An 11,172-nucleotide genomic window follows, 5' to 3' on the forward strand; every position below is an offset into this window, starting at 1 on the left:
TTGTTTGTCATGCCAGGCTGCCTTTGTTTTTGATGGTGCCGAATCACATGGACTACTTCTAAAACAACTCAGCAGTGTAGCTTACTAAACAGGGGAGGACAAAATATTGGCTTCCTAGAACATAAGGAAGAGCCAAAAAGAGAAAACAGATGAGGAGAAGAAAGATGAGCGTATTCTTGTCTGATATCTAGCATGATTGACTGCTGCTCTCATCTTTCCTTACTAGGGTGAAGTAGATGGATTTCAAGGTCCCGCTCTCTTTTCTATCTGAAGATAGGGCTGGGTTCCTAAAGTGAGGACTGGTCCAAGTGCTTCCTGCTCCTCTGCTAGTTATTGGAATCTGGATTGGTTTCGCATAACTGGGTTCGAAACTATTGCAGAAGTAAGTTAATCTACGGAGTTCTATCACCTCGCCGCCTCCCCACATACCTGCGTGGCTGTGTAACTCCTTGTTGCTTGTGACCCCATTTTCACATTCTCTGTCTCCGTAAGTTAATCTACGGAGTTCTATCACCTCCCCACATACCTGCGTGGCTGTGTAACTCCTTGTTGCTTGTGACCCCATTTTCACATTCTCTGTCTCCGTATTTCGCTCCTGTGCCTTCTCCACACCAACTCCTCAACACCACCATAACCATATTTGAAACGATAACTACTATATTTGATACAATCATTGCTCTAGTTTGCTATCACACAGAAACATAATACCCCGTGAACATAATTTTGTATGTGTTTTTCATTAAGATTTTCAGTGTTGTGTATTATTTTATGATCTATACAACTCTATACAATTTTTTTCATTGTTAAAGACGTACCATCTCCAGGTGAAGACAAATTAGTGAATAATATTTCGTGTGCTAAAACGGGCCAATGGGCCACTCATAGTGCAGAGAGGTACGAAAGAGACAGATGAGTTTACTGAGATAATCGTAAGGTTTTGGCATGTGTATAAAAATGGACAACAATTTGGTCACACATTATTCTTGTACTAAAGGTTTTATTTTCCTCAACCAACAGTTAACTAGCTAATTCACTGCATATTTCCTGACATCATTGCTGTGTTTCTTGTTTTCCTTCTTTTTTTTCTTTTTCTGGTGCTTCAGAAATCCAGTGTTTCTTCTTTTGGACGACACAACTTTGCAATTATGTAACTAGGGAAGCACCTTGCCCTAATTCCAAACTATGGAAGCACGACGCAACGTTATGCAAGTGTTATTAGTGATTTGCAAACCGAAAATAATCGTACGAGACTTCTCCTAAATTTGCAATTCACTTTGAACGAATCCCATATCTTATCATTAATAATTATTGATTTATGAACTATTTTATCACATATTATGTTCGTTCGATATTTTTTTAGTTCATTAGAATAAATTTTGCGTAACTTTAAAAAAAATACTACTCCGTATAAAATACTTTCATGTATAATTGGTAAAAGCCTTTATTTATGAAATAAAAAATTGAAATGAATACAGAAAATACGGAAGAAAAATATGGAGAGAAAAAATTGTTACTACTACTTATTTCCTAAGCTGAACAATTTTTGTGCCAAACTAAAAATATGAATAAAAAATTAAATGGATACGGAAAATACGGAAGCTAATTGGTGTAGGTAGAATTTCAGACCGACATCGCAAACCCAAATTACATAGACGACGGTGATACTCACAGAAACAAAGTCCACATCCCGGAATTCCCGCAACCCAACACCTTCCGATCTCGCCGCATTGCTATCTCTCTCTTTCTCTCTCTGGATCTGAGGCAGGAAAATCTCGATCTTATCCAGGTACCCCACTCTATATCTTTTCTGGTCCAACTTTAAGCCGTGCTGTTTTAATTGAATTTTAATTGAATTCGAATCATTTGATAATTCTCGTGTTGGGTTTCGCAAGAATGTAAGTTCGAAGGAATTTACGGTTCCCAAAAATGGAAATCGGAATTTTGCACATAGGCGACAGAGAATAACTGAATTGAATCATCGGTTAAAGTTTGGATTTTGTGTGGACATTGGGGTCGCATTACTTGAATTTCCCAAGATGTTTTGTCTACGGTCGTTTCCATTTTCCAATGAACTGTTTTTCCCTATGGTTTCCCGCCAACCCCACAAAGTCTTGGAATATAGGGTATGTTTGGTTGGTCAGACTTGACATGCGACGGGATTGCAAAAATCCATGGGAACTGCGTTTTGGGCCTTCGGAATGAAGGATCAGTGGAGAGGTTACGTGTCATTTTAGTCAACCAATCTCACAAAACATGGATTGCTCCCTCCTAAGGTATTAGTTTCGAAACCTCCCACGTGTTATCAACTCCTTGTGGCAACTCCATAATGGGCATTTGCTCCAGCTTTAGTTCGTCTCTGCTAGTAGACGGTGGAATTGATCCCCATGATTATTTGAGGTGCGTGTTTCCTGACCTGGACACCCAAGTTCTCAAAAAAGTATTCTGGTTAAATGTATCTCCCCTTATTATTAGTGCGAACAATGGAACATGGATGTTGGCTTTTGAATGAGGTTTTTCCTAAGGTGGATTTAGAGTAGTACGTTTTGGCGCAGATAGATAGCTAACCCATTCCAAATCCCACTTCTGGTAATGTCAATGTTAATACTGGATTCCCAACATCCTTATTGAACTTGGATTGGTCCCACCGACATTTTTTTCCATTAGGAAATGGTTGGGGCCGTAGCACTGGCCATATTGTTGTTCACTGTGCATTTTCCATGGTCATGATAACCTTTGGCATCCAGCCAGTATTGTTGTATGTGTCCGACCTTTTGAATTGTTATCTTTTCTATTCACGTTTCATCTTCATTCTCAGAGGTCTATTTATATAACTACTAATGTAATGTACACATGATACAAGTTTCCTTCCAATTAAGATGCTCCATAGGTTTATGTTCTGTTTAGTTAGTGATCACGGAGATAGCAGCATGAATTTGTATCTAATAAAAACTTGTTATAGCTACTTTTATGGTTGTCTTTTACCTGTGCCCACTTACCAGGTTGTGGTTATCTTATCGTCTCTTCTTGAATTGATTGAATATTCTGCCACCAAATTATTAACTTTCTAACTTTTTATGTTAAGCTTCCCGGACTGACAAGCTCAGGACATCTGGAAAAGTTGGGATGGGAGCAGAAAATAGCCATTGGCATTTGGAGCTAAACTATGACCAGTGGGTAGCATTATCTGTATCTGGTTCGCGACCATCAGCTCGCTATAAGGTTGTATACGTTTCTGGGTAAATAGAAGCTTTGTCTACTATTGTTTCATCATATTTCCTTTCTGTCTTTTTCACCCTTTTGGAAGTTGGGATGAATATAGGTTAATGCTTACGAGTTAAGTTTTCGTTTGAATTTCCCATTTTGAATCCAACCATCATCATTTAGGCACAAAAATTTCTATTGGTGGGACCGCAACTAAATGTTGTATCTGTCCATGGTCTGTAGCATGCAGCAGCTGTGGTTGATACAAAATTGTACATTTCTGGTGGAAGTCGAAATGGTCGGTACCTATCCGATGTTCAGGTAGTTAAAGTTTCCATGACTTGCTGCTTATTAAAGCCCGTTTCCTGTGATAATTGACTTTTTTTCTCTCCAGGTTTTTGATCTTGAAACTTTGGCATGGTCTTCTCTGAAACTGAGCACTGAACCAAATGTTGATAAGATCAATGACAGTCTCCCACGAGAAATCCTTCCAGCTACATCTGGTCACAGTATGGTAAGATATTAAGGCACAAATTTTCCATTCCATTCGCCATTTACATTATTTATTTTCATTTCCTCTCCAAGTTGATCCTTCTTTTTTGTTCTCGATTCTCACTTAAATTCTTTGTACTTCCTATTGGCAGTTTAAGTGGGGAAACAAACTTCTTCTTGTTGGTGGGCATTCAAAGAATATATCTGCAAATCTGTCAGGTTTCTTTTTTCTTGGGAGCTTCCATATTGAAGATGAACTTCTGTGTTGCCATATTTTGAAACTTACGGCTTGTAAACCGACTTCTTGTAGTGTGGTTCATTGATCTGGAATCACACCACTGTGGTGTTGTGGAGACCACCGGAAAAGTTCCGGTAATATAACTCTGCTGACTACTGAATTTTTATTTATGTTCTTCAACATAGTGCTCTACAATTTACTTCCCTAGCTTTGAGCTTTTTTTTTTTTTTTTGAGTCTTCATAATCAGTGCCTGAACCCATTTTTGTTCACTTCACATGTAGGGTAATGGTCAATAATAACTATGACCCTTTCCTAATTATGATATTTATCTTTTAATTGTTGATTTGAAATCCTATAATTGATAAATGGTAGTTCTATTTCACATTGATCGATCTACATGTCTAAGTCAGGATATTTAAGTAGTGGAAGAAATATAGAATTAAAGAAATGCACTTATTCATTTTTCGACATGAAAGAAAAGATATGTAGAATAATTTCTGCCTTTCAATGGGTTGATAACTCCAGGTAGCTCGTGGTGGGCAGTCTCTAACGCTGGTTGGATCTAAACTGATAATGTTTGGCGGAGAAGACAGACATAGGCAGTTGATGAATGATGTCCACATTCTTGATATGGAGACAATGACTTGGGATGTTTTAGCAGCTACGTAAGTATCTATATTATTAAAACAGTTAGTATGGTGATTTTGTAGAGTTCTACATCGCTTTTTTGCGCTTTTGTAGGCAGACGCCTCCAGCTCCCAGATTTGATCACACAGCAGCAGTGCATGCAGAGCGCTATCTTCTAATCTTTGGTGGTTGTTCTCATTCAATGTTTTTCAACGATCTTCATGTACTGGACTTGGAGACTGTAAGAGTTTATTCTTTCCACATGCCATTTTGTTCTTAGTCTCCCTGAAATCTGACTGTGAAGATAAGAATAAACGTAACACAGAATTCCATGTAAAGTTTGGAATTTCAGCTGCTAATAGTAGTTTTAATTGGATTTGTACCCCTTGAATATCCTTTATGTTGTTTGTTTGATGATTAGCAGGACACGTTCAGACTAGATTAAAGATGGTCCTTAACGTGTTAGTACCTCTGTCGTGCTTCCGATTTTCAAGTCGTCAGCCTCAGATATCTTGCTCATGCTTCTCCATGAAGTTAATGAGTGGGACTTCGCCTATTGGGATTTCTATTTTGCTAGCTTTATTAGTAGGCTGCTTCTTATTCTCTGCCCTTAATTCTCTTTCGAAGTTTTATGTGCCAGTTGCAAAGCTGTTATTAGAGCACTTATTGGGACAGATTTTCTCCAATTTGATCTATATGGTTTTTGTTATCCAAAAGACATTGTGAGATACCTCAGTTTGAGATCTCTGTAGTCTGTACCTATGAGAAGGTTCGAGGGATGTATCAGTGATCTGGACGGCAGTAGTTTGACAGCATGCATCATCATATTTCTGTTGTGTCACTTGCGAATAGCCTATTGAGGTTCTCAGGGTGTCAAGACTCGTGCAGGGAACGAACTCAGTGTTTAACATTCTATGTTTCTGTTAGTTTGAATGCTTTAATAGTCAGCTAAATTGCCTGTGTCATTGCGAGTTATTAAATACACACTATCCAGTGCTATATTACCGAAGAGGTTGAGTCTCTGGTCTCTATGAGATCTTCAAAAGAGGACGTGTCAATGAATTATTGATGCGATTCACTCGCCTAGGAGGTTATGGTGGTTCATTTCTAGGTTAAATTAGTTATTACTTATTAGTAAACTCCTTAATAGAATTGCAATGGAGGAGATGGTGTCAGATAATATTACAAAAGATGAGTTACACACTAGGATTGGGTTAAATGGAAGAACTTATAGTATAATCCTTTGAACTAGGGTAAAGCCTATCAACGATGATGTTGGTTTCAAACTAACAGTTTAATTTGTGGTATTTTCTTCTATTACTTCACATTGTTGCTTGACAAGGGTCACGTGTATTTTAGATGGAATGGTCCCAACCACAAATTCAAGGTGATTTGGTTACCCCGAGGGCTGGTCATGCTGGCATAACAATTGATGAAAACTGGTATATAGTTGGTGGTGGTGATAATAGAAGTGGTGAGTATTAATTTGTTTGCTTGTTTCTTTCTTTCTTTCTTGTTTGGGCATTTGATGTGATTATGCTCTCTTCTTGGCTGTGTTAGTTTCTTCATGGGTATCTTTGTTTACAGGTGCCCCAGAAACTCTTGTGTTGAATATGTCTAAGCTTGTTATGACGGTTTTAACAAGCGTTGGGGGAAGAGATCCTCTGGCCAGTGAGGTTACTATCTGTGCCATTGTTTTTGTTTAATTCTTTCGGCAATAAGGTGCATGTAAGAAATGGTACAACTCATAAAAGCTTTGAACAATACCGTAATGTAATAACTACTTGAAACATTAGGCCATGCGTTCTTGTTGAACAAAATTTATGATGATAGATATGTGATAGGATGATCGGCCAACATCCTCTTCTTAAGATTGAGTTTCTGGAGAAGTCAAACTCCTAGTTTCATTTTAGTATCTTTTGATATTTTTATTTTTGTGACCTCCATGTGAAATGCCAGTGCAATATTTTTTCAGAAATGATATTGGTACCAACGGGGTAGGTACCGAAATCGTAGGGACGGCCGCGCCGGGCCATCTCCGGCGGAATATACATATATACACGAAAAAAGGGTGTTCGGATCAAGCACCTTACACACCTCGGATGCCGTTGATTCCCGCGTAGGCCCCCTCGTTTTTTTTTTTTAGAATTTTTGGACGGCTCGGATCGGCCGTCCGGTGGCCAGAGACGGCCCGGCGTGGCCGTCCCTACGATTTCGGTGCCGACCCTGTCGGTACCTGTAGCATCACTCATATTTTTTATATTGTTATTAAACTGTTTAATAACTAGACTATTGTTTTTCTTTACATTGTCATTTGGATGCACAACTTATGATGCTTTTTTTTCTGATATGCCATAACAAGGTCAGAGTTGAGACAGAGGTATTTGCAACTGAGTGACTTGTTTCACCTGACCCAAAATTTTTAAACATCCTTAGGTATAAGGGACGTATAGATCATCTGTATTCTTGAACCTTTAGGGACGTTTTTTGCTATTGAGTTTTCCATTGATTGGTAGCACATTCCCAGTTTCTGTCGTTACTTCACTTCTTATTCACTTCATTTCTTATTCACGATACTTGTGAGTTGTGACTTGCTTCTGCTTTGCATACTTTTCCTTTACTTCTCAGAGTGGCTCAACAGTAAAGATCCTTATGTGTAAATGATTCGTAACCCTGTTACTTATGTTGCTGGCAATTTTTACATTTTGCATGCAGTTTACTGTAATAACTGATCCATAAATTTGATGAATACATTGAGTAAGATTATATGGTTTGCTTTACAATTCACTTAAACATTTCATCATCAAATAGATCGAAAAACATAACCACTGTATCCTGATTCTTGTTTTGCCTAATGGGTGATGACCATTGGAAAGCTTGCTTCATCTTCAAATCTCTTTTTCCACACCGGCTTTGATGCCTTTTGCCTCTCGAAATTGATTTCTTAGTTACTTTTTTCTAGGTTTTTTATGGACGGAGTGAAGGTTATGAAGTTTCACATTTTATCGGTATAACCGTATTAGCCTTCAATTGTTGGAGTAACCTGTAGAATTCCCTTTGAGTTGTGTGCTTAATGCATGCTTATTTTGGCTAGAAAGGTGCTAGGTTGAATTTGCAGTGTATCATGGTTTATACTATCATATTTGCCAAGCTTTCTTTTACGCAACTGGTGTTGAACCTTTAGGCACCAATTCCTGTGCATGCTATCACCGCCTTTCTTTGCAATTCCTTTTTTTGTTTTTGTTTTTTGGATTGGGAGTGAGTTAATATCGCAGTACATGTGTTCTAATAAATATGTATCTTGCTAAATTGGTTTGATTTCAGACCTTTCTGCTTTAATGTCATGCCACATCCATGCATTTATGATACATTTGTTTATACACATTGGAAACAGGGAGTCAGTCTTTCTTCATTGTTGCTAGATGGAGAGGAGATTCTGGTTGCATTTGGTGGCTATAATGGGAAGTATAACAATGAGGTATCTTCTGCACGGTTGCACCTGTTGTAAAACCTGTTGCTTTAATTTATTAAATTTTTTCTTTAAGGTAGTCCATCTAAATTATCATGTCAATTACTGACATAGGTGAAGCAAAGTTTTTGTTAGGCTCTAAGAGTTGATCCTGTGCTCTTTGCTCAACTCCCACCACAGACTTGATTTGATACGCCTACCTTATTATCCGTGTAAAAAGGGCAACAAAACACGTGCACGTGGGTAGTTGGGAGAGTTAGGTGTCGGTCTCACTTTCACAGCGGAGTGGGGATACCCTGGTCTCTTAATGTAGATGTGGCAATACACAGTGTTCCATGACTGCAATGTACTATTTGATGTTCACTCATATCTTTTTTCCTCTTTGCATTTATGGAAGTTATCCCCTTATTTTTGTTTTCCCGTTTAATTTATGCTTGACAAGGGATGCTGCCCACTTCCCCATATTTGCAGGCATGTAGGTTTTCCTTACTTGCCTCACATTACACAATAACCATTGCACGGTGACAGAACAGGTTTTCATTTCTAATGGCAATAAATGTAGTCTGTACTACTAAAGAAAGACGAGTACTTGATGCTTTTGGTTTTGGTGTTACTAAAGTCTTCCCTTCTCATGCAATGGCCTCAAAAGCCAGTCTCCATTTAGAGACCCAAAATGGAGGTGGGTTGGAGTTGCCTTAGCTCTAGAATGGAGATTTGGCGCTCCAAAATGGAGTTTTGGAGTTGGGTTGGAGATGCTCTCAGTGATCCTGCTACAAGCACCCGTCAAGTCGCCCTACGGATGAGATCCTTTTTCCTTTGTTTTACACTTGTCAAAAGGCCTCTTAATCGTACACTGAAATGATGTATATGCCCCTTATTTTTGATATTTAGGCTGGCTTCCCATCCTTTTCTTTTCTTGTTTGGAAGCATAGACTACTGTTCCTTTCCTGATGCCTCAGTTCACTTTGTTCTATTACAATCTAATCTTCAACATGGTTGGTGTGCCTGCCCTGACATTCTAGGTATATGTGATGAGACCCAAACCAAGGGATTCTCCTCACCCCAAAATTTTTCAGTCACCAGCAGCTGCAGCTGCCGCAGCCTCTGTTACTGCTGCATATGCCCTAAGCAAATCTGGGAAGCTAGAGTTCTCTGAAATGGAGGATTTGAACATTAAGTTAGCCCAAGGAAATGGCTCTCAATGGGATCTTGCAAGTGACATCACTAAAATTAGGGAAGAAAAGAAGATGTTGGAATCAGCCCTTGCAAAAGTCAGAGCAGATAATTCAAGCTTCAAGGGAAAGATTGACGAAACTACTGGTACTCATGCTGATTTGTCCAAGGTATGTATCGAAATTGCTTAGGTATGTTGTAATCAATCAAATTGTCAACTTTTCATCATTTGACCATTTTCTCTAGGAGCTCCACTCTGTCCAAGGTCAACTAAATGCTGAAAGATCAAGATGTGCTAAACTGGAGGTTACCTTTTATTCTTTTGTGTTTCTACTATTATCGTTTTTGTTTAAAATTTCCTGATTTCTTGTGGGCAAGAAATTGGGCTAAATCCGAAGGCCTCTGGTTTTCTCTAGTGAATGCCGAGAATAATCTGGAGTCAACTGTTTTATTGAACTTTGGCATAAATTATTCTTTCATTGAGTTGAATTTTTATTTTTGTATGTTTTCTTCAGGCACAGATTTCAGAGCTACAGAAGATGCTGGAGTCATCGCCTTCCATAGAAGAAGAGGTACAACTACTAAGGAAGCAAAAATCTGCATGGGAACATGATATGGAACTTGCTTCAGCTGTTCAAAGGCAGAGTTCTGGTGGTGTTTGGAAGTGGATGTCTAGTTAGCTGGGAATTTATGTAAAATCTGAAGCTGTAAGGTCAGTATCTCAAACTGAATTGGGTGCTAAAGTAAGGCTCTTTTTGGATCATGGTTTTGTGGAGAGACTGGTGGAGGGAAGAGAATGAATGAGAAAAAAAGTATTCAAACTGATTCAAAAAAATTCCTACATTTTCTCTTCCTTTTCTTTCCCCTAAACAAATCTCTCCACAAATCCAAGACCCAAAGATGGCCTAAGAATGCATTAGGAGTCATTGCTGTTGTCGATGACATGGGACTCTGATCTTTTAGTTGATGCAGAGTTCATCAATGGCCATTAGATGCTCTGGCGTTTTGTTTATTCAGCCGCACAAGGGACCGGTTCTATAGATGTCTTCTGAACTTGCAACAGATGGGAATTTTTTCAGATAAGACTGAACTGATACAATTACTTAAGAAGCATGTTTCAGCTGTTTCTCAATACGTGCTTTGCAATTGTCATTTTGTAGATTGTACTCCAAAATATGCCTTTTGTTACACTGTAACAATCATTATTATTTGATTCTCATCAGTTTTGTACTCTTTATGTTATTCTTGTTGGTGTTAATAACACCATTGCACAAAAATAGTAATAATATTGACATCGAGTTGGTGTAGTGTAACTTTCTTAGCTGTCTTTTTGATGAACATGAAAAAACTGAATGAAAAACTGGTATTTGGATTGCACTCATTGATGCTGCTGGGGATTGTGAATTCTGATTACAATACATGCAAAGTAGATCAACTTTCATTATTAAACCACAAATCTGCATTATTAAACCATGAATCTGCATAGGAAACCTACAAGGTTGTGGAAAAGTAATACTACTAATATCCTGTGGTCTTCTGTCATGCCATTTATTGCTGGTTGCTATAATTGTGTTTCATTCATTTTTTCTTACACTTACTGTGATGGATTCACATTGTTTTTTTCATTTCGTTTTTCTGTTCCCAAATAAATTGGACTCAGGGAGAGTTGACATCGGTGATGTTAAAAAATGTACTGCTTTGGCTACATATAGGATTTTTTTTTGTTGTTTCTGATTTACGTATACAATTTAAGAAGGTTGCTTCTGAGAATATTGGTCTTCCTCACCAACGGGCTTGTAGCCCAATGGTAACACCTAGTCCTCCCTTGTGGGAGACCAGGGTTCGAGCCTCATCGTGGGCGTTTGTGGGTTCAGTTCTATAGACAAGTTCTATAGACAGCCTCTGATCCCCATATGGACTAACTCAGTAACTCCCCTAACCCCAGCTGATGTTTTCCCCCCTCCCTAAATA

General features: G+C 38.5%; 1 protein-coding gene across 4 annotated transcripts; it reads left to right on the forward strand.

The window, feature by feature from the left end:
* The first annotated feature begins 1,555 nt into the window (after positions 1-1,555).
* LOC131300274 (acyl-CoA-binding domain-containing protein 4) lies at positions 1,556-10,514 on the forward strand. Of its 4 annotated transcripts, none has more exons than XM_058326021.1 (15): positions 1,556-1,786; positions 3,083-3,219; positions 3,445-3,522; positions 3,596-3,715; positions 3,846-3,912; positions 4,004-4,065; positions 4,458-4,597; positions 4,674-4,800; positions 5,919-6,033; positions 6,147-6,235; positions 7,954-8,037; positions 9,051-9,371; positions 9,448-9,507; positions 9,717-9,913; positions 10,174-10,514. In XM_058326021.1, the coding sequence occupies exons 2-14, from the start codon at positions 3,124-3,126 to the stop codon at positions 9,879-9,881; spliced, it is 1,524 nt and encodes a 507-aa protein (XP_058182004.1). In that variant the 5' UTR covers positions 1,556-1,786; positions 3,083-3,123; the 3' UTR covers positions 9,882-9,913; positions 10,174-10,514. The 4 variants fall into 4 exon arrangements, with proteins under 4 accessions (XP_058182004.1, XP_058182003.1, XP_058182005.1 ...); XM_058326020.1 differs by having other exon boundaries at positions 1,619-1,786; positions 10,165-10,514; XM_058326022.1 differs by having other exon boundaries at positions 1,623-1,786; positions 9,717-9,908.
* Positions 10,515-11,172: the final 658 nt, after the last annotated feature.

The sequence above is a fragment of the Rhododendron vialii genome, chromosome 9a (assembly GCF_030253575.1).
Source record: "Rhododendron vialii isolate Sample 1 chromosome 9a, ASM3025357v1".
NCBI lineage: Eukaryota > Viridiplantae > Streptophyta > Magnoliopsida > Ericales > Ericaceae > Rhododendron > Rhododendron vialii.

What these genes read in the sequence shown, in the direction of transcription:
- LOC131300274 (XM_058326021.1), top strand. Translation starts at nt 3,124, where the DNA reads ATGGGAGCAGAAAATAGCCATTGGCATTTGGAGCTAAACTATGACCAG. An exon ending in ATGGGAAGTATAACAATGAG is followed by an intron (nt 8,038 to 9,050) that starts GTATCTTCTGCA and finishes CTGACATTCTAG; the next exon opens with GTATATGTGATGAGACCCAA. An exon ending in CAAGATGTGCTAAACTGGAG is followed by an intron (nt 9,508 to 9,716) that starts GTTACCTTTTAT and finishes TGTTTTCTTCAG; the next exon opens with GCACAGATTTCAGAGCTACA.